The sequence below is a fragment of the Mangifera indica genome, chromosome 3, assembly GCF_011075055.1.
Source record: "Mangifera indica cultivar Alphonso chromosome 3, CATAS_Mindica_2.1, whole genome shotgun sequence".
NCBI lineage: Eukaryota > Viridiplantae > Streptophyta > Magnoliopsida > Sapindales > Anacardiaceae > Mangifera > Mangifera indica.
This window is the reverse complement of record NC_058139.1, coordinates 2,065,028-2,085,820: the sequence shown is the minus strand read 5'-3', so window position 1 is coordinate 2,085,820 and position 20,793 is coordinate 2,065,028. Positions and strand designations below refer to the sequence as shown.

At 33.5% G+C, this 20,793-nt stretch overlaps 4 protein-coding genes across 4 annotated transcripts; 2 read left to right on the top strand and 2 right to left on the bottom strand.

Annotated features, from left to right (window-relative positions):
- Window positions 1-2,029: 2,029 nt before the first annotated feature.
- Window positions 2,030-4,868, bottom strand: LOC123210078 (protein NRT1/ PTR FAMILY 2.11-like). The gene is made up of 4 exons (XM_044628270.1): window positions 4,619-4,868; window positions 4,294-4,511; window positions 3,650-4,209; window positions 2,030-3,134 (listed from the first exon to the last, which is right to left on the bottom strand). Exons 1-4 carry the CDS (start codon window positions 4,698-4,700, stop codon window positions 2,261-2,263), a joined length of 1,734 nt encoding a protein of 577 aa, XP_044484205.1. The 5' UTR covers window positions 4,701-4,868; the 3' UTR covers window positions 2,030-2,260.
- A 9,215-nt stretch (window positions 4,869-14,083) lies between these two features.
- On the top strand, window positions 14,084-14,824 carry LOC123210740 (ent-kaurenoic acid oxidase 1-like). The gene is made up of 2 exons (XM_044629214.1): window positions 14,084-14,316; window positions 14,473-14,824. The coding sequence occupies exons 1-2, from the start codon at window positions 14,084-14,086 to the stop codon at window positions 14,822-14,824; spliced, it is 585 nt and encodes a 194-aa protein (XP_044485149.1).
- Window positions 14,825-14,830: 6 nt separating this feature from the next.
- On the top strand, window positions 14,831-16,373 carry LOC123209939 (ent-kaurenoic acid oxidase 1-like). Its single transcript, XM_044628040.1, has 7 exons — window positions 14,831-15,023; window positions 15,152-15,412; window positions 15,493-15,576; window positions 15,646-15,724; window positions 15,797-15,903; window positions 15,998-16,116; window positions 16,206-16,373. The coding sequence occupies exons 1-7, from the start codon at window positions 14,937-14,939 to the stop codon at window positions 16,297-16,299; spliced, it is 831 nt and encodes a 276-aa protein (XP_044483975.1). The 5' UTR covers window positions 14,831-14,936; the 3' UTR covers window positions 16,300-16,373.
- Window positions 16,374-17,451: 1,078 nt separating this feature from the next.
- On the bottom strand, window positions 17,452-19,676 carry LOC123212406 (ent-kaurenoic acid oxidase 1-like). Its single transcript, XM_044631527.1, has 9 exons — window positions 19,441-19,676; window positions 19,028-19,352; window positions 18,807-18,956; window positions 18,476-18,736; window positions 18,312-18,395; window positions 18,167-18,245; window positions 17,987-18,093; window positions 17,772-17,890; window positions 17,452-17,673 (listed from the first exon to the last, which is right to left on the bottom strand). The coding sequence occupies exons 1-9, from the start codon at window positions 19,671-19,673 to the stop codon at window positions 17,580-17,582; spliced, it is 1,452 nt and encodes a 483-aa protein (XP_044487462.1). The 5' UTR covers window positions 19,674-19,676; the 3' UTR covers window positions 17,452-17,579.
- Between the last annotated feature and the right edge of the window lie 1,117 nt (window positions 19,677-20,793).

Below are 20,793 nucleotides of genomic sequence, written 5' to 3'. Positions count from 1 at the left end.
TGGTTCAATTGCCTATTATCATACAAGAGAGTCTAAATTAGATCCAAGAGCTAAGAAATCAATCTTTATGAGAATTAGTTCTGGAGTGAAAGGATATCGTTTTTGGTGTCCAAAGTTGAAGAAAATCATTCACAGTAGGGATGTTACCTTTGATGAATCTGTCATGTTAAAGAAGGTAACAAAGAAGACCGATGATATTCAACAACAGGTGGAGTGTATTTCACAACAGGTGGAGTTTGAGACAATCACAACAATAAACCCAGTCAGAGTTGTTGAAAATGATAGTGATACTCCAGTGGTAGAGAAGGAAAGTGAAGATGGAGAGGTTTCAACCCAAGAACCTCAACAGCAACAAGAATCAATTGCATCACATAGGCCAAAACGAGAAATACGTAAACCTCCTCGATTTGCTGATATGATGGCCTATGCACTTCCAATTGTAGATGATGATATTCCTTCCACCTATAAAGAAGCAGTCAAAAGTCCAGAAGCTGAAAAGTGGAAGAAAGCCATGAATGAAGAATTTCAATCCCTTCAGAAAAATGAAACTTGGCAGTTAGTTCAATTACCAAAGTACAAGAAGACAATTGGGTGCAAGTGGGTGTATGCAAGAAAAGATGGATTTCCTAAGAAAGAAGATGTTCGCTACAAGGCAAGGTTGGTAGCAAAAGGTTATGCTCAAAAGGAAGGGATTGATTTCAATGAGGTATTTTCTCCAGTTGTTAAACATTCCTCTATTAGAATTTTGTTGGCCTTGGTAGCACAATTGAATCTTGAACTAGTTCAACTTGATGTGAAAACTGCATTTCTACATGGTAATTTGGAAGAGAAAATCTATATGACTCAGCCTGAAGGATTTAAGGTTGCTGATAAAGAGAATTAGGTTTGCAAATTGAAGAGATCGCTTTATGGACTGAAACAGTCACCAAGACAGTGGTACAAGCGATTTGATCGATTCATGATGGAGCATAGGTACACAAGAAGCAAGTATGATAATTGTGTATATTTTCGTAGGCTACAAGATGAGTTTTTTATTTATCTATTATTGTATGTTGAGACTGCTGAGAATCCTATAGATATGATGACCAAGGTGGTAACAACGATCAAGTTCAATCATTGTTTGAACTTGATCAACATCCTGCATGCTTAAATTACGTCGAAAGGCGCATTTGAAGTCGTCGCTGAAGAACAACGTATAAAGAAAATTTGGTGGGCCCGCTAAATCGCCAAGGTGGAGATTATTGAAATAAGTGGCTCTTTATGTCCCATATCTATTAATTTAATCCCTTTGTATTTTACCAAAGACTATAAATAGAGGCCTTGATTTTAATTCAACATCATCCCTAAGACAGTTGTAGTCACATACAATTGTATAGAGAGAATCATATTATTAGGGATCTCTAATAGTTTATTTTTCCTTTGTAACTATTCTTTGGAGATATTGAAAGTAGTCAGCGACGTCGAGGACGTAGGTACATTTACCGAACCTCGTAAATTCTTATGTTCTTTTTTTTTTTATTTTTCTGTATTTTATTTTCTGTTTTAATTATTTATTATATTCAATAGCATAGAAGTTGTGTTTTATATTTCCGCTGCACAACACATGTGACTAATTTCTTACCGATCAAACGGTGTGGAATTAATACTTAATAAAGCATTTTGTAGAAGCCAGAAGCAGTTCAATATCATTATGGGGAGGATTTGAACGTCAAGAGTTTCTTATTCTTCGCATTCCGAACATTATTTTTCTGATGTTCTAAAATGCCTGCAAGTTTCTGCAGAGATGTGTTGCACATATTGTTGGACATGAGTAATTGATTTTGAGTGAAGAACAGAAAATGTTTCCAATATTTCAGTACTGAAAAAACGATATCATAGAAGAGTGGCAGGTTTTTGACCAGGAATGTTTGGCAAATCATACATGCATTCACGGGTTACCCACCGCTGGGTTGAGTGGACTTGCCCCAGAAGGCTCTTTATGTAAAAAAGTCATCCTGACTGGTACTGGATGCTTGACTAAACAATTGGGTTGCTCTTAACGCTGGCTTCTTCCTACTTTCATATAGTTTATTAAATATTATTTTATGGTTCACATTATGATTATAGAAGAACATCGTATAACTTTGAAATACTAGTTGATTGCAAAGGATTCACCCCTTGGGCAGTTGTGGCACTGACACTGCTTTAGCTAACGGGTTTTAACTATGCTGCAGTATTGGAACTAATTCATGTTTTATACTGGAGGCTTTTTGGACTGCAGTTATACATTACTTAATTCATGAGGAGAATTGGCACCACTTCCTTTATACTTGTACCACCGTGCACATACTATAAAATAGCCCAAATTTATGAATCCTAATGCTGCAACCAAGTAATAGAAGAAGTCCAATTTTCCCTTGTTAAGGTCGTTAGGCAACCAGTCCCCAGTTGCGGCGCCATCTGTGGTTCTGTGAACTACTGATATCAGTAAACCACTTAAGTAATTTGATGCTGCAAAACCAACAAATGCTAAAGATCCCCCGATACTTCTCATGTTTTCTGGGAACTGCTTGTAGTAGAATTCGATTTGGGCAATAATAGTAAATGCTTCTGAAAATCCTATAAGTGTCAGCTGAGGTATTAGCCACAATCCTGACATAGAAGATATTGCACCTCTTCTAGGATCTTCACCAAGTGGCTTAGCGAGAGCCATGGTTCTTCTCCTTTCTTCAATTATGCCAGATAAAAGCATGGTGACTATAGCAAGCACCATCCCAATGCCCATCCTTTGAAGGATTGTGAGGCCACCTTCTCTTTTGGTCAATTTTTGGATCCTTGGAACAATGATTCTGTCATAGATAGGTATCCATATGGTGAGGCTAAACATGGTAAAGATTGTGTAAGTTGCAGCTGGGATTTTGAAATTGGTATTGCCAAGGCGTCTATCAGATTGGAGGGCTTGGAAGACTACATAAGTTTGTTGTTGAACCAAAGCAACATAATACACAACAGCTGAAGCCCATATCGGAATAACTCTTATCAAGACTTTCAGTTCCTCCACATTTTGCAGACTGCAAAGCCTCCATGGATTGGCTGCTGAACCATCCAAGTTGATTTTGTCTTCAGGTGTCACGATGGCAGCTTTATCCAGGCACCTGAGAACATTTTATGTCAAATTTTTTCATCACTAATCCAAAATTAAATAATAAATTTTCTGTTTTATTCGTTTTTCTAAGCCATATAAACCAACTTTTTTTATGTCATACTGAATTTTTTGATATAAAGTGTTATCATGATCTTGCATTAACTTCATCGCATGTCAGCTTGTGGGATTATATTTAATATTTTAGTTGTTTTTGTTCATATGTCTTTGTAGCCTAGTGGAATCTACTTAAGGACCAATATAACAAATAGCAACTGCATCTTTAAAGGCGTCTACTTTTGTACATAAACCAGTTTTTTTATTAATACTCTTGTTGAGGTTTATGCCTAACTTTTGCACCTATTTTATAACAAGTTCCAGGACCCCTACAAATTATATTGACTAATTTGAGCAAAAGTAGCCCAGTAGAGTGAAAAGTGTCCTACAGAAATTTGGGATTTGCAATTTAAAGAACTTCAAAGCTGAGACAATTTTCAAGAAACCAGATGAGCAATAAGAGTTGGTTACCTGAATTGTTCAGTGTAAGAAAGCTTGGAGTTGCTACTATTTTTCGGAACATGGTTATAAAGGGACAACCATGGTTGATCTAATAACTTCAGTTGCCTCTTTTTAAAAGCAGCCACTATGACCTGCACTATGCTTGTGAAAGGGCTGCCTTCTGGTTTTACTTTCACATAAAGTTTTGATCCTATGAAGAACATTACACATGACAGGAACATCATAAATGCAGGAATTGCCAATCCCCAAGCCCAGCTCACATCGGTTTGTACATACACAACTATTGTTAAAGATACCATCATGGCAAAAGTGAAGGTGAAGTAAAACCAGTTGAAGAAGCTGGTGGTTCCCCTCTTCCCAGATTCTGTTTTGGGATCAAATTGGTCAGCTCCAAAGGCCAAATTACAGGGTCTTATTCCACCAGCTCCAACAACTAGCAGTCCCAGTCCACTAAACAGAAATGCTAATTGCCCTGGTGTCGGTCCCCGACATGCTCCAGTTTGTTGATCCTCACAGGTGGGTGGGTGCAATTGTGAGATTGCTGCTGTCAAAGAAAGTAAAACCATCCCCTTCAAAGAATAAAAAAATGGAAAATTAAGATTGAGTTTGACTCCCACAGATACATAAAAAGGATGAACTAGTCGTGTTAGTACCAGAAATGAGGCAATCGAAGCGAATCCCAGCGTCTTGTATCGACCAAAATAAGTGTCACAGAGGAATGCTCCCAGCAGGGTAGCAAAGTTTGTTGTACCAATGTAGACATTAACAAGAGTTGTAGCTTGAATACTTTTCATGTTGAACACAGTAGTGAAATATACCAATAAGTTGTTCTGGGTACCAGTAGTCCCCAGCTTCTCAAAAGTTTCATTTCCTGCAATTTAATATGTGTAATTGATTCATAAGGATCGCATCAAAAGAGAATATAAGGAGAACAAAAGGCTAAGATAAAAAAAAAAAGTTGTCTCTCTTTCTGATAACCTATAACAAATGGCATAGATTTCCATCCTCTGTAGTTAATCTTAGGTTCATCAGTTGCCACAGCCTCTTCAGTCTTCTCCATGGTTTCTGGCAAAGAACTCTCTCACTTTTTATTATCTTTATCTCTTCATAGCCATACGAAAATTGAAGATTTTGATGGATATATGTAGAGAATTACAAGCATATGGAATGTAAAGGAGAAAAAATAGACTGCAGTTCAATCACAAGAAGCTGATCCTATACACTGAATTTCCATTTTATTAGGCCCACAAAGTCACTAGATTGCCTGCGTTCATCTTAACTTGTCGGCGTGGAAAAATGTTAAATGCTACGAGACAGTCGTGCCAATTATTTCTAAAAAGTATTTAAATATTTTAGTATTATTTTATTATTAATTTATATTAAATATATAAAATTTTATTGATATAAATATTAGTTCGGTTTATAAATTATTTGGGATCTCTAGAATATAGTACCATTATATTTACGATTGGATTTGAACTAAGTTTATTTGAATTCGAATTTAAATTTAGCTCGAACGAATCTGAAACAAGTCAACTCTAAATAAGCTTGAGCCTACAACTTTGAGTTCGAATTCGAATTATTCATCAAATTTATAAATTAAAAATTTTGATATAAAACAACATCGTTTTAATAATAAATTAGTTAAAACTCGAGTTTGAGTCAAACTAGATCTCGAAATGAGCCAAACTCGAGCTCATTTGTATCAAGCTCGATGAGTCTAAACTCAAATTTGAGCTCAATTTTTGTGAACCAAATAGAATTTAAATTTGATTTGATTCAAATCCAATCCTAATTATACCAAAATGTCCCTTACAACGATTCATATCATATTATACTAAGTATTTTCTTAAAATTTCGACATTTTCCAGTCATCGTGTTTATCCGGAAGAGTGACTTGACAGCTTTTGAATTGTATTTTAGAGTTTTGTGGCATGCTTCTTCCCGCAGGAAGAGGACTCCTCCGCTTTACGACAATTTGTGTTCACATGTCTCTGTTAAGCTGTGACTTGCTTTGTTCTCTTTGTTTTTATATAAATATGGATCACATTTTCATTAAAATAAAAAGGTTCATAGATAAAATTTTCTACTGAGCATAATCGTTGAAGTTTCAACTTTGACGATAAAATATGCAAGAGGTGGCTCCAGAAAACTCCAGAGTATGTCATCGTATCAACAATCTCTCTCAGCTGTTGTTGTTTCAGAATTAAAATTTTCTACAGTAATATCATTCATTGGCAATGGAGTTGGAACGAAGAGGTAAACAAAGAAAATCAAAGCATTCATTGTTGACTTCTCCGGTGGCAGTATATCCTAAGTAGCATGGAAACGGAAACGTGGAAACGGCGAAACGTCGAAACGGAAACGTTGAAACGTCTTCATTAAAAAATATAGAAAACGGAAACGTTGAAACGTCTTCATTAAAAAATATAGGAAACGGAAACGTGGAGAAACGTGTAAATATGAAAAATATAAAGATTTTATTATAAATATCAAAATTTAATAAAAATGTATAACCTTTAAAAATATACAAATATTTTTATATAATATAAGAACAATTTACCTTTAATAGGACACATAATCAAATACTGTAAAGGTGTTTAATGTTTCCCAGGCTTTGGATCCATTTCGGTAGAGAATGAATGAAAAATGAGGAGGGAATCAATAGTGAGAAGACTGGTGAAACAGATACCAGAAAGGGAATTGATAATTGGAAGGATGAAACAAATAGTTGGGAGGAGGCAACAACTAGTGGGAAGAAGGACAAAACGAAGGAGGAGAGATGAGTTTCGCCGGAGAGGAGAGGAAGTTCAGATGTCGGAACATTGAGAAGACAAAACCAGTATGAGAGGTGTGGCTTAAAATGTTTACAGAAGTGGAAATCCAACGGATTTCTACAAAGAAACGCGTTTCAGGTACTGAAAATACATATTGCATCTTTCTAAAATTTTCAAAACGGCCCCAAAACGTTTCGTACCAATTTCGGGGCGTTTCGGAAATCGGAACGTTTCAGAATCGGCGAAACGCATCCCTTGAAGCGTTTCCATGCTTCCTTGAGTATATCTGTTCGGGGCCCCCGATAAATGATACGTGGAAGTGGGAGAGTCAGAATTTGAAACGGACGATTCAGAATGTGACAGGGCGTGTCTTTTTGTGCCCCTTCCCATGTTCTTTCAAAATTAAAGTGTGAACACTATTCCATTATTGAAGAAACGGGTCTCCTCTAACCTCTGAGATCTTAGCTAGCTTCAACTACAGCCAAGGAATTACGTCTTGCCTATTATCACTTTTCTACACGTGCTGCAAGGCTTGAAATTTGATGCCAAGATATTTCTGAAGCCAAATGGCTATTTCCCATCCAAATTTTAATACCGACCTAAAAGTCATATCAATAGAAATTAAAAAATCTAAAATCCTATCTTTTCATTTAAAATTTTAATCGACGTTAATAGTAAAATTATTATTTAATAAAAAAATTTAAAATTTTATAATTGTATTATATCTGTCTCTTTCAGTTTATAAAACTCACTATTCTCATCAATTTAAAGTTTAAAAAATCAACTTTTTTCCCTTGAGTTTGTAAACTCTTGTCAGAGATGATCGAGTTTGCCATCTTTGATCACTTTAGTTCTCCATGCCAATCAAATTTCATCCATCAATAAAATTAATTTTTTTTAATAAAGATGAAATTGTCTTTGTCAAAGTGTCTTTATCTCAAAAGAAGACAATTTGGTCTTCATTCAAGACAAAGATAACCGTTGAAGGTCTCAGATGGTTACATAATCTTTGTCTAAGACCTATGACGGTTGTCTTCATTTAAAATAAATACACTTTAATGAAGATAATTTCGTCTTTGTTGGAAAAAATTGATATTGTCGATAGTTAAAATTTGATCGAAAGGGAAAGATAAACCAGAAAGGAGAGTTAACGCAGTTGGAGATGGTTTGCAAACTCTAGGGGGAATATTAATTTTTTAAACTTTAAGTGATAGAAAATTATGAGATTTCTGAACTAAAAGGGGCAAATATAATAAAATTTTAGTTTTTAAATTTTTTTTACTAAATAATGATTTTATCTTTAATTCTAACTGAGATTTTAAATAAAAGGGTAAGACTTTGAATTTTTAAATCTTATAAATGTGACATTGGAACACATTAAAATTTGGCTGGGAAATAGTCTTTTGGCCATAATTTTAATTATCTCATACTTCAAAGCAAAATATCATGGTTTAAAATAATATTTTTAATTGATTGAAAAGGTTGCGTATGTAGAGATGAATGTTGATCATGGGTTGCATATCAGCACCTTCACGGCTTGACTTCAAAGTATAAACTGGGGAACATATCCATTAGAAAAAAGAAGATATTTTTATACTCTTAACAAATAAAGAAATTAAAATTTTTAGCCTTATTTTTTATCGTGTATACATATATATCACTTATTCTAAAATTTAAATAAAATTATTATAATAGTATAATATTTTTTTAAAATATTCTTATTGATGTAACTCATATAGAAAAAGAGAATATCATCTCTCTTTTTTTCTTCAGTCTTTCAATGAGAAAGAAATCTCTGTAGTATGGAAAAAAAATTTTTTAATAAAAAAATTATATGATCGAATAATAAAACTTATATGTAGAGATTTTTTTTTCTTTAGAAATTTATTCTCTCTTCTTTCTTAATTTTTAAGTGAAGAGTCATGTAAAAAGATTCTTTCCCTTTTTTTTTATAATTTTAGAACTGTATTATAATAAATAAAAAAATTTATTTGATAAGATTTAACTGAAAAAAAAAAGTTAATATTTAATTAAATAAAAATAGTTACTTTAAAATTAAAAAAAAAATAAAAAAGGGTTGGCATTTATAAAAGGATGGGGCCTATGCCAACCCTTTTATTATAAAAGGATGAGGCCAACGTCAACCTTTTTATACTCTTTTAAAAAATAAAAGGGTTATAATAAAAGGGTTGACAACCCTTTTATAATAAAAGGGTTACAACCAACCCTTGGCGCTAACTTTTTTGTTTTATTGTTATAAATTTTTGAATCTTTTTTTATGTGATGGGATTATATAAGTTAAAATATTATTTTTACGAAAGAGAATTAAAAAATTTTTAAATATAGTGAGTCTCACTACATGAAAAAGAATTTAAAAATCTTCAAATTTAGTAGAGCCCACTGCATAAATATTGGTATAAACTGAATCTTTATACAGTGAATTAAATTTTAGAAAAACATAAGCCAGTGGATGTTGGCGTTAACGCCAAGGGGTTGGTGACGCCAAGGGGTTGGCGACGCCAACCTGTTCTTCATCTGAAAACTTTTCAGATTTAAAATTTTGTATTTTATAATTATTAAAATAATATTATAACAACTTTAAACAATAAAAATAACATGAAATAAAAGTATTAAACAATCTAACAACATAAAATCACAATAAAATTAAATTTCACATAAACTTATGAACACGAATCTATCATATATTATTTGATTTTCAATTGTTCATAAAGAAAACACATAACATATAAGTTTTATTGTTCAATCATATATTTTCTTTGTTGAAGAATTTTTTTTCCATACTACAGATATTTTTTCCTCATTAGAAGGTTGAAGAAAAAAATAGAGATGATATTCTCTCTTTCTATATGAATTACATCAATAAAGGTATTTTAGAAAAATGTTATACTGTTGTGATAGTTTTGTTTAAACTTTAGAATGAGTGGTATATATGTATATACGGTAAAAGATAAGATTAAAAATTTCAATTTCCCTAACAAATAAGATAGGTTGGTTGGGATTGTATCTTTGAATTTTGTTCCACCTTGTTTGTTAGAATAAAGTTGTAAAAAGATTTTTTTTTTTTTTTTTTAAGAGAGACATCGATAAAATAGTGAAGCTCTATTAAAAGGGTGTGATAGAATTCTTCAGAATTTGATCGTTTGAAAAGTTGTTGCATTGGTATGGTAGCTGTAGAGATGAAGCCTATTCTTGTTAAGGTCATGTGTCATGACCACCCGGCCATGGTGAATTCTCATATTGACAAGGAAGGTGCATATGTAGCTTTCCGGGGATAAGCCTGAGAAATTAAAGGACTCCCCGGCAACAGTCAAGCTCTCAGGCATTTGTTTGGTAACAAACTCCATTACAGCAACAGCAGCAGAATCTTCGGTCATTCCCTGACGAGACAAATTGTGTTAAGACTATGCATAGGTGAGCCAAATGAACGATGCTTTAAAGCTGAGTGACGGCGCAATTTCTTGACAAGTCCAACTACTATCATGCATAAAAGTGACTTGATAATCCTGCTCTTGATTCTTTGTTGTGATGTTGAGCTTTCAATCGTTCTACTTGTTGCAAACTGCATGGTTTCCAATCATATGTGGGCATGTCTTATGTCATTATCTTATTTTTTTTGTGATTATGGCGGCCTTACCGAGGAAGTTGAACTTATTTGGGCGCCTTAGCTTTATCATCTATGGAATGGAATAGAAAGGTTGCTGTAATCACTTCGGCTATGTCAGGAAAACACACTTCTTTGGGCCTTTGTTTGAATGTAAGTGAGACGGCCTATCAAGAATCAAGTTATGGAGGCCGAATTGCAGGGCCTCAGGCTAAGAACAGTTGGTTTGCCCATTACAAGAGTTTCTGAAGTGCCTTTAAAGCAATCCAAATGCCCATATCACAAAGTAATAATAATAATAATAATAATAATAATAATTACATCAGACCAAATTGGTCCCATCAATTATTTTACCACGATTTTCTTTCTATTTTTACTGATAGAAATTGAATTTTAGGAGAAGAAAAGCTATGATTCGTCTGACAAAAATTACTTATTTACTTTAACTATTGTTTTTGGATTCTAAAATCTTTTAATTATTACTTCTACAATAACAACATTTAATTACAGTATCATCACTTTTTTTTATCGGAGAAATTAAATTTTATTTTTTTAATTAAAATTAATAAATTTTAAAATTTTATTATTGAATGAACCAAATTTTCAAATTTGGGGCAAAAAAAATTTTTAATTTGTAAATAATATTGTTAAATTAAATACAATTCTTCAAATAAATGCTCAACTTATGAAATAAAATCTAATTACAAAAAAGAACGCAATTTTTTTTATATTGAGAATAATTCTTTATTTAAAAAAATAATAAAAATACTGTAAAAACAATGTTAGGTGCATGTATCAATTTAAATACTACCCAGGATGGCTATTTCTGCCACTGTTTGAGATTGAAATACCCAGAATATATAAACATTGTCCAGCAATATCAGTATCATTGATCTTCTTTCAACTTTTGGAATTCATACTCTCTGTCGCCAATTAAGAATTTATACTTGAATAGGCATCCCTTTAACTGTTCTTCATTTTGATAAAGCAGCAAACAAAAGGAAAAAAAAAAGTCAGAATTCATATTCCCGTCTAGCTACTTTACAATTTTATTTTTGTTGATATATATTTTGTGTAATTATCTAGACTACAATTTTATTATATTTATGTTTTATTATATCATAGTTTAAAAAAAGTCTACTAAATAAGTCTTATTTGTTGGATTCGATCAACTCTTTTAAGATATAACTGAACGAAACCTTGTGATTCAACCAACTTTTTTCTTTCTTCCAATATGAATGTTAAACCCTAAAAAGAGCTTGCGTTTTTTTTTATATAGAATTCATAGGTCTCAATTAAAATACAATAAATTCATTTAAAGTTTAATTGTCTTCTATCACAATCATTTTAACATAAATTTAAACATCAATAAAACGTTTAAACACGATAATATGGATGAAAAGAATAGTTGATTGCACTAGAATTTGAAACGTTGATTATAAATTCGATAGTGTGGATGGAAAGAAAGGTTGAATATGCTCAATTCCAACATATTGCCTCCTCTCATTTATGGTTCGAAGGTGGAGTAAAGATGGAGATATAAATATGGAGTTGGCCAAATACAAATTTCTTTGATAGAGTTTTGGTGAAGGAGTGAAGATAAACAGACTACCTCCCCAATAGAGCTTTGGTTGAAGAGGATAGTGAATAATGTTTTCCTTAATGTCAAGACTACTTGTGTTGGAATATGTAGTTGAAAGTGAAGAAGAAAAGTGTCATTTTCCGATTTCAGGGTGTAAATACTAATGGTGATGTTAAATATAAAGAAGACCAAAGACTTCTAAAAGTATTCTGGGACTTTCCCCCACTAATTGAGATTGAAGTAACTGGAACATGTAAACATTGTCCAGCAAAATCGGGTGATTACTTTGCCCCCAGTTTTTGAAATTCATATTCTCAGTGGCTAATTACGAATTTATTCTTGAATGGGCATCCCTTAAAGGGTTCTTCATTTTGTTTTAGCAGAAAAAGAATCAGAATTCATATTCCTGTCTAGCTACTTTACAAGTTTTTCATCTGGAGAAGAAAATGAAAGAGTCATCAGCTTCCTGTCTCTACGTATTTAGATAAGATAAGTACAACATTCGCTGTCATTAGCTCATATTTATATAACAAGGCTACAAGACAAAAACAAACTGGGAGGAATCATTTAGAGGTGAAGCATCTCAAACTCCAGATTCTTTCCAGTCCAAAATCCATGGTTTATTTCACCATCAACTCATGTTGAAATCGTTATATTCTTCTCCATCCTCTGAAAATGCGGCATGCTGAAATATATATATATATACATATTTTGAGGCCAAATGACTATTTCTTGCACAAGGTTGGATACAAATTCAATTTTTTATTTGTTAATTATTAAAAATTTAAACATTTACCTATCTGTTAAATTTTATTATTATTGTCAAAGTAAAATTGTCGTTTAATAAAAATATTTCAAAAATTATAAATTTATCATATTTCTCCCCAAGCCTAAAACTAACATTTTTTCCCCACCTTCTCCTCATCTAAAGTTTGAAAAATAATGATTTCCTCCTTAGAGTTTGTATTTTCTCCCTTACAACTTCTCTGACAATCAGAGCTAGCCAACCTCCACCCTCCCATCTCTCATACGAGGATGAATCGTCTATTTATGGAATATTCATTTGTGAGGATCTGTGCCACATACAGATTACGTTAGTCGATTTGTGCATTGATCAACATATAGATCGATCGGATAGAGGCTTAAACTCTTTGTCCTACCAACCTGTGCATCGCTGATCTTCACAAATAAATCATCAATTAACCTCTTATTAGTTAATGATTCGTCCTTGTCTTGAAGATGAAAGGGTGGAGGTGGGCTAACTTTGGTCGTTGTCGTTGGAGAAGTGACAAGGGAGAAAATGCAAACTCTAGGGGAGAAATAGTTATTTTTTAAACTTTGGGTGATGGGAAGATGGGAGGAAATTGTTAGTTTTTAAATCTAAGGGAAAAATTGTGATCAATTTATAATTCTTTCAAATATTTTTATTAAATGACAATTTTACCTCTTGATAGTAAAAGTGAACTTTAATAGGCGAATGAGTATTTTAATTTTTGATAGTTAGCAGGTGAAAAGATATCTGCATCAAACCTTGGGTGCGAAATAGTCATTTCGCCCCCTTTTTTTTAATTGGGTTAGGTAACACACTGACTTGTCCGGTAGCATTTTCCAGGGTGAGGGGAATAATAAGAGAATCAGCCCCATTTGGATAATATTTTATAGGCCAAATCACTATTCCCACCCAAATTTACGTGTGTTTGCAAAGTCACAACTATGAGGTTTGAAAAACTAAAAGTATCATCCATCAATTAAAAATCTTAGTTATGAGTAAGGATAAAATCGTTATTTAATAAAAAGATTTAAAAATCTAAAATTTTATTATATTTGCGCTTTTCAGTTTGAAAACTTACAATTTTCCTCACTTAAAGTTTGAAAAATCAAAATTTTCCCTCTAGAGTTTGCAAACTGTCACTGAAGACAGTTGTCTTCAACTATGTTGACTCTCTCTCCCCGCTCAAATCTCCCTACCAATCACATCCTAGTCGTCTTCATCTAAGACGAAGACAATTCAACGGAGAAGATTTCGTCTTCATCGAAGGAAATAGACTTTGTTGATAGCTGAGATGTGATCAATAGGGAAAATTAAGTCGGGAGAGAGAGCTAACACGGTCGGGAGGGCAAAGTTTGGCTTCTCCAGTGGCGATTTGTAAACCTTAGGCGAAAAGTTTTGATTTTTCAAATTTCAGGTAAGGGGGATTGTGATATTTTCAAGCTGAGAGGGCTAAAAGTAATAAAACTTTATTTTTTTGTTAAATGACTGTTTTGTCTTTAACCCTGAAATTTTTTATAAATGGGTGAAACTTTTGACTTTTCAAATCTCATAGATGTGATTTTGAGAATGCATTTAAACTTGGGTGGGAAATAGTCCTTTGGCCTATCTTTCATTTGCCTCAAATTTTAAACTAGTAATATGTGCAAAAGGTTGTATAACAAGGTTGATGAAGTTTTGAGGGGATAGGAGAATGGATGTGTGGCTGAGTTGGGTTTTAGGATTTCTGCCAATATTGGGGTGGTTGTTGTGGTGGTGGAACGACCTATGGTATGCAGCTCCTCTCATATTTAGATATTCCGGTACCGGAACCAGGTTGCCACCAGGTCACATGGGCTTTCCAGTTTTTGGGGAAATTATTAGCTTTCTTTGGTACTTTAAGGTTCTTCGCCGCCCTGATGATTTCATCAACTCCAAGAGACGGAAGTAAGTAATTAAGACACACTTCCCTTTCCTTTTGCAATACATATGCATCTGAAAAATTTCAAAGATATTTGATCAATGATATCGAAGGCCCCTACATTGATTAGTTCATAATACAATTTGTATTACTAAAAGTTGGTGTTGATGATGATTGATAAGGTATGGTGATGGAGTAGGAATGTACAGAACCTACCTCTTCGGATCACCGGCTATTATAGCATGCTTCCCGTCGATCAACAAATTTGTGTTTCGATCATCTGACAAATTTATCCAAAAATGGCCCAGCGTTGAACTAATGGGATATACATCTCTTGTAGCAGTTCATGGAAAAGCACATGCCAGGGTCAGAAGCTTCGTAATTAGTGCTATTAATCGACCTGGTGCTCTTAGGCGTATCACTGAAATGGTGCAACCCCGTATGGTTGCTGCACTTCAATCATGGGCCCAGAAGGGTCAACTGAAAGTGTATAACGAAGTAAAGAAGGTAAAATCATCTAAGCTGATCAATTAGTTGAGTTTAAAATTCACTTGTGAAGTGATTTAATATCCCCTGTTTGCAGGTGACTTTCGAGAATATTGGAAATTTTTTCGCAAGCTTTGAACCAGGGCCTCTTCTGGAAACCATGGATAAGTTGTTTGCCGGGTTGCTTGGTGGATTTAGAGCTCAACCGTATAAAATTCCCGGAACTGCTTATCACCATGCCTGTCAGGTAAATAAGGTTATAAAATTTTAGATGTCTATATATATATATATATATATATATATATATATATATATATATATATATATATATATATATATATATATATATTACAGTGTGCTGTCCATGAATTGCAGTGTAGGAAAAAGCTGGAAGCAATGTTTAGGGTAGAGCTGGAGAAGAAGAAGAAAAAGAATGAAAGTGGAGTTGAGGCAATAAATGATTTAATGGATGGGCTGATGCAAATTGAAGATGAGGAAGGCAATAAGTTAAGTGACCAAGAGGTTGTGGACAATATTGTCAGCCTTGTTATTGGGGGATATGAATCTACTACTGTTGCATCAATGTGGGCTGTTTATTATCTCGCCAAGTACCCTAATGTCCTTGAAAGGCTCCGGGTATCATATCATAGAACCACATCTATATATAAAATCTATATCTTTTTGTCACACATCCTGACTGTCTACTTAAATTTCAGGAAGAGAATATGGCCCTACGCAAGAACAAGAAAGGGGATTACATTACGCATGAAGATGTTTCTAAATTGGAATACACCAACAAGGTAATGTTTATATTTGTTAGATTGGTGGAGATTTTATTGTTTCCTGAACTAATGATCTTTCCCGCTCAGGTGGTGGAGGAAACAATTAGAATGGCCAATATAGCCTCACTTCTTTTCAGATTGGCTACCGAAGAAGTAGAATACCAAGGTAGAAAGCTAAGTTAATTATGATACAAGTAGCTTCATCTCAAGTTGACATAACTGATCCCTTATGCTGCAGGTTATAAAATACCAAAGAACTGGAAAGTAATTTTGTGGCTTCGGTACCTCCATAGAGATCCAGAAAACTTTGATGATCCCATGTGCTTTAATCCTGATAGATGGAATGTAAGTCTCATCAATAATTACCCCACATGAATGAAAAGGATTAAGATTGTGTAATTAACCAATGCTTTGCATTTTTTTTTCAATTACTAAACAGGAACCAGCAAAACCGGGTACCTATCAGGTTTTTGGTACTGGAATTAGAACCTGTCCTGGAAACATGCTTGCTCGGTTACAAATTGCACTGTTTATTCACCATTTGTCAGTTGGATACAAGTAATGGAGGCCATTGGTGTTTATGCCTTTGAATTAATTATTTCAGTTAACTCTAATTTTTATACCATGTTATTTTACTCGAATTTCAGGTGGGACTTACTGAATCCGGATGCGAAGATGTCTTATCTTCCGAATGCAAAACCAATTGACGGGGTCGAGATCATCAACTTCACCCACTTATAATATTGCTGATTTACACTTATTAATATATCAGCTTTCTTGTGTAATATGGCTTTCTATTCTAATAATGAAACTCTATTTCGGTTTGAGCAGTGCAGTGTCCTCTTGTTTTTCCAAAATATGTACATTTTATCAATAAATACACATAATTTTGTTGTTAATATATATTTATTTAGGCTATTATTTAATTATATTTTGTTGGTTTCTCTTCTTCAAACTTTTCAATTTATGTAACTAATTTAAGCAGTTCAATTTTCATCCCCCATGGAAGGATGTATACTGGTTTTCTAGTTTTTAGACATCGTCATTCTATAAATCACATCCCCTAAATGCCTTTATATATAAACACGAATTAGTGGTATTCTACAACAAATTCAACAAACAATGACAAGAGTTTGGTTTTAATATTTCACAAATTTTTATTAAGTTTGATTTGATTTTTAAATACAAGTACGAACTTAATTTATGTCTAACATATTTATGTTTTACTACCATGTATTGAGATTATAATTTAAAGTTTAGAATATATTTTTAATTTTTAAAAGAGTGATACTATCTACCCCTATCTTTTTCAACCCCAATTTTAAATTTATATTATTAATTTTTTCAATAAAATTATATATATATATATTTTATATATAATTTAAGTACACACAAATCTATGAGGCAATTTTGATGAATGAATTAAAAAGAACGAGTATCACAGCAAATAATCTTCACAATTATTATTAACAAAAACAATAATTTCAAAATAAATTTTCAGTTATTCTCTTGATTAGAAATAAAATCTAACTCTTTCATTTATTTGTTTATAATCAATGTTTTTGAAACTACATCAACAGTTGACGTAGTTGTTTCACTGTATTATGATTCAATCTATTTAATCTGTTTGATTCATCAGGTTTAATATAAAATATTTAAAAAAATTAAAAATATTTTTATTTATACCTAAATAACAAAAAAAAAAAAGGTCAAATACATTAATAACACATCGAAAGAGAGACATTTTTAAACAATCCACACTCTAGCGCATACATAAAGCAAATAAAGAATTTTAATTACAGATTTTATCATTTATTCAAGGGTAAATTATATTTTCCCACAATTTTTTTCATATTTTATATATATATATATATGAACACAATATTGTGTGGATTTATTGATAAAATGTGCTTATTATGTAAAAACAGGAACACACCCTAGCCAAAATAAAGTTTCCTTACTAGAATAGAAAGCCAAGGTACACAGAAAGCTGATAAATTAGTAACTGTCAAACAGCGATATTATAATTGGGTGAAGTTGATAATCTCGACCCCGTCAGCCGGTCTTGGATGAGAAAGATAAGTGATCTTTGCATCCGGATTCCGCAATTCCCACCTGAAATTCAATTATAATAACATGGTATAAAAATTGGGCTTCACTAAAAATTCTGAAATAATTGATTCAAAGGCATAAACACCGATGGCCGCCATTACTTGTATCCAACCGACAAATGGTGAACAAACAGTGCAAGTTGTAACCGAGAAAGCGTGTTTCCAGGACAGGTTCTAATTCCAGTACCAAAAACCTGATAGGTACCCGGCTTTGCTGGTTCCTGTTTAGTAATTTGAAAAAAAAAAAGCAAAGCATTGGTTAATTACACAATCTTAAACCTTTTCATTCATGTGGGGTAATTATTGATGAGACTTACATTCCATCTATCAGGATTAAAGCACATGGGATCATCAAAGTTTTCTGGATCTGTATGGAGGTACCGAAGCCACAAAATTACTTTCCAGTTCTTGGGTATTTTATAGCCTGCGGCATCAGGGATCAATTATTGAGATGAAGCAACTGGTGCTACTTAAACATAATTAACTTAGCTTTCTACCTTGGTATTCCACTTCTTGGGTAGCCATTCTGAAAGAAACTGCGGCTATATTGGCCATTCTTATTGTTTCTTCCACCACCTGGAAGAAAAGATCATCAGTTCGGGAAACTGTAAATTCTCTACCAGTTTAACAGATATATGCTACCTTGTTGGTGTATTTCAATTTAGAAACATCTTCGCTAGTAATGTAATCCCCTTTCTTGTTCTTGCGGATCGCCATATTCTCTTCCTGAAATTTGCATAGAGGACACACTCAGGATGAATGACAAGAGGATGTAGAATTGATACATAGGTGTGGCTATATAATACCCGTAGCTTTTCAAGGACATTAGGGTTCTTGGCGAGAAAATAAAGAGCCCACATCGATGCAACAGCAGTAGATTCATATCCAGCAACAACAAGGCTGACAATATTGTCCACAACCTCTTGGTCGCTTAACTTTTTGCCTTCCTCATCTTCAATTTGCATCAGCCCATCCATTAGATCATTTGTTGTATCAACTCCGCTTTCTTTCTTCTTCTTCTTCCTCTCCAGCTCCACCCTAAAAATTGCATCCAGCTTTTTCCTACACTGATATTCATGGACACCACTCTGTAATATATCACTGTATAGACATCTAAAATAGTATAACCTTAATTACCTGAATTGCATGGTGATAAGCAGTTCCGGGAAAGTTAAACGGTTGAGCTCTAACTCCACCAAGCAACCCGTAAAACCATTTATCCATGGTTTCCAGAATAGGCCCTGGTTCAAAGCTTACGAATAATTTTCCAATATTCTCGAAAGACACCTGCATACATCACTTTATACTTAAAAGGGATTTTTCATACTCAACTACTTGACGAGCATTGATGATTTTACCTTCTTTGCTTCGTCATACATTTTCAGCTGACCCTTCTGGGCCCATGATTGAAGTGCAGAAACAATACGTGGTTGAACCATTTCAGTGATACGCCTAAGAGCATCAGGTCGATTAATGGCATTAGTCACAAAACTTCTGAGCCTGGCATGTGCTTTTCCATGAACTGCTACAAGAGACGTAATTCCCATTAGGTCAATGTTGGGCCATTTGAGGATAAATTTGTCATCTGATCGAAACACAAATTTGTTGATCGCCGGGAAGCAAGCTATTATAGCCGGTGATCCGAAGAGGTGGGTTCTGTACATTCCTACTCCATCACCATACCTGATCAGTCACCATCAACACCAACTTTTCAGATTTAGGCATTGCATATGGTTAAAAGAAAGAAGAAAAGTATGTCTGAGGTACTTACTTTCGCCGCTTGGAATTAATGAAATCATCAGGGCGGCGAAGAACCTTGAAGTACCAAAGAAAGCTGATCATTTCCCCCAAAAATGGGAAGCCCATGTGACCAGGTGGAAGCCTGGCTCCGGTGCCGGAATATTTAAATTTAAGAGGAGCTGCATACCGTAGGTCGTTCCACCACCACAACATCCACCCCAATATTGGCACAAATCCTAAAACCCAACTCAACCATACTTCCATTTTCCTTTCCCCTCAAAATTTAGTGCTTTTGCCTAATTATATAACCTTTTGCACACATAACTGATTAAAAAATTTAAGTTAATATTAAATATTATTCCAAATTCAGGTAAATATTAAATATTATACCAAATGGGGCTGAGTCTCTCATTAATCCTCTAACCTTTAAAAAAGAGCTACCGGACAAGTCAGTGTGTTACAAAACCCAATGAAAACAGACAAATATTTATGGCAGGCTGCAACAGTGAGACTTGAGATGAGTTAATGGTGGCCGGTATAATTATGTCGTATTCTTTGTGCACAGAACCTTGCACAATTCTTCATTGATGAAAGGAACTAAGCTCTAATTATACAACCAACTTTGATAAATTGTCTGGTTTTCGGGAGGGATTACATCTCTTCATATTATTCTCCTTACAAAATATTCTAAAATGTTAATATCGTAATAATGCAAAATATAAAATATAGATCTATTCAACCATTCTCTTGAATTGTCTAAACAATTTTTCCCAAAGAACAACTGCTTGAGTTCTCTTTTTCCGCATCAAGATTTCGGTTAAACCACTCACAGGATAATTTGAATAATAATAAAAAATATTTCGTATTTACGAAGATATAAGTTTAAATTTTTTTACTATATTTTAAAATTAAATTAGATATAAAATTTTATTTATTTAATATAATTAGTTTGATTTAAAAAAAAAATAACTGATTCGAATAAAGTTTTTCGTTAAAACAAAAATTAACCAGGTTGGCTCCTCCTTTATTTTGGAAGGCAGGATTATGGTGCCATTAACTATTACAGAATGGTTCTTCGTTGCGTTGCTCATCGTGCATTTCTCTGCGCCTCTGTGCCCTAACAACGGCTCAGTGTCTTGTTGGGCTTGTTGAATGTCTTCGTTGGACCAGCTGGCAACCCCCTTATCCTCCAGCCCAACACCAGCCTATTTATCAAGCGTTTCCAGAAAAGCAGCTTTTGCTAATATTGTTCGACTTTGAAAATAATTAATAATTAATTACCGTCAAATATTTTTGTGACAAAGATGATAAGACAGAAAATAAAATTAAAGTACGGTCATCCATGTAAGTTTGCATCCCAAGTTTTATTTTGTAAATTTTAAGA

Bases quoted from the DNA above. Each gene is read 5' to 3' on its own strand.
- LOC123210078 (XM_044628270.1), bottom strand. From the start codon at position 4,700: ATGGAGAAGACTGAAGAGGCTGTGGCAACTGATGAACCTAAGATTAAC. The intron at 4,512-4,618 runs GTTATCAGAAAG...ATTAAATTGCAG, and splicing joins ATCTATGCCATTTGTTATAG to GAAATGAAACTTTTGAGAAG. The intron at 4,210-4,293 runs GTACTAACACGA...TATTCTTTGAAG, and splicing joins CTTCGATTGCCTCATTTCTG to GGGATGGTTTTACTTTCTTT.
- LOC123210740 (XM_044629214.1), top strand. From the start codon at position 14,084: ATGGATGTGTGGCTGAGTTGGGTTTTAGGATTTCTGCCAATATTGGGG. The intron at 14,317-14,472 runs GTAAGTAATTAA...ATGATTGATAAG, and splicing joins ATCAACTCCAAGAGACGGAA to GTATGGTGATGGAGTAGGAA.
- LOC123209939 (XM_044628040.1), top strand. From the start codon at position 14,937: ATGGATAAGTTGTTTGCCGGGTTGCTTGGTGGATTTAGAGCTCAACCG. The intron at 15,413-15,492 runs GTATCATATCAT...CTTAAATTTCAG, and splicing joins ATGTCCTTGAAAGGCTCCGG to GAAGAGAATATGGCCCTACG. The intron at 16,117-16,205 runs GTAATGGAGGCC...CTCGAATTTCAG, and splicing joins CATTTGTCAGTTGGATACAA to GTGGGACTTACTGAATCCGG.
- LOC123212406 (XM_044631527.1), bottom strand. From the start codon at position 19,673: ATGGAAGTATGGTTGAGTTGGGTTTTAGGATTTGTGCCAATATTGGGG. The intron at 18,957-19,027 runs GTAAAATCATCA...TGATGTATGCAG, and splicing joins TGTATGACGAAGCAAAGAAG to GTGTCTTTCGAGAATATTGG. The intron at 18,246-18,311 runs GTAGCATATATC...CTTTTCTTCCAG, and splicing joins AATTGAAATACACCAACAAG to GTGGTGGAAGAAACAATAAG.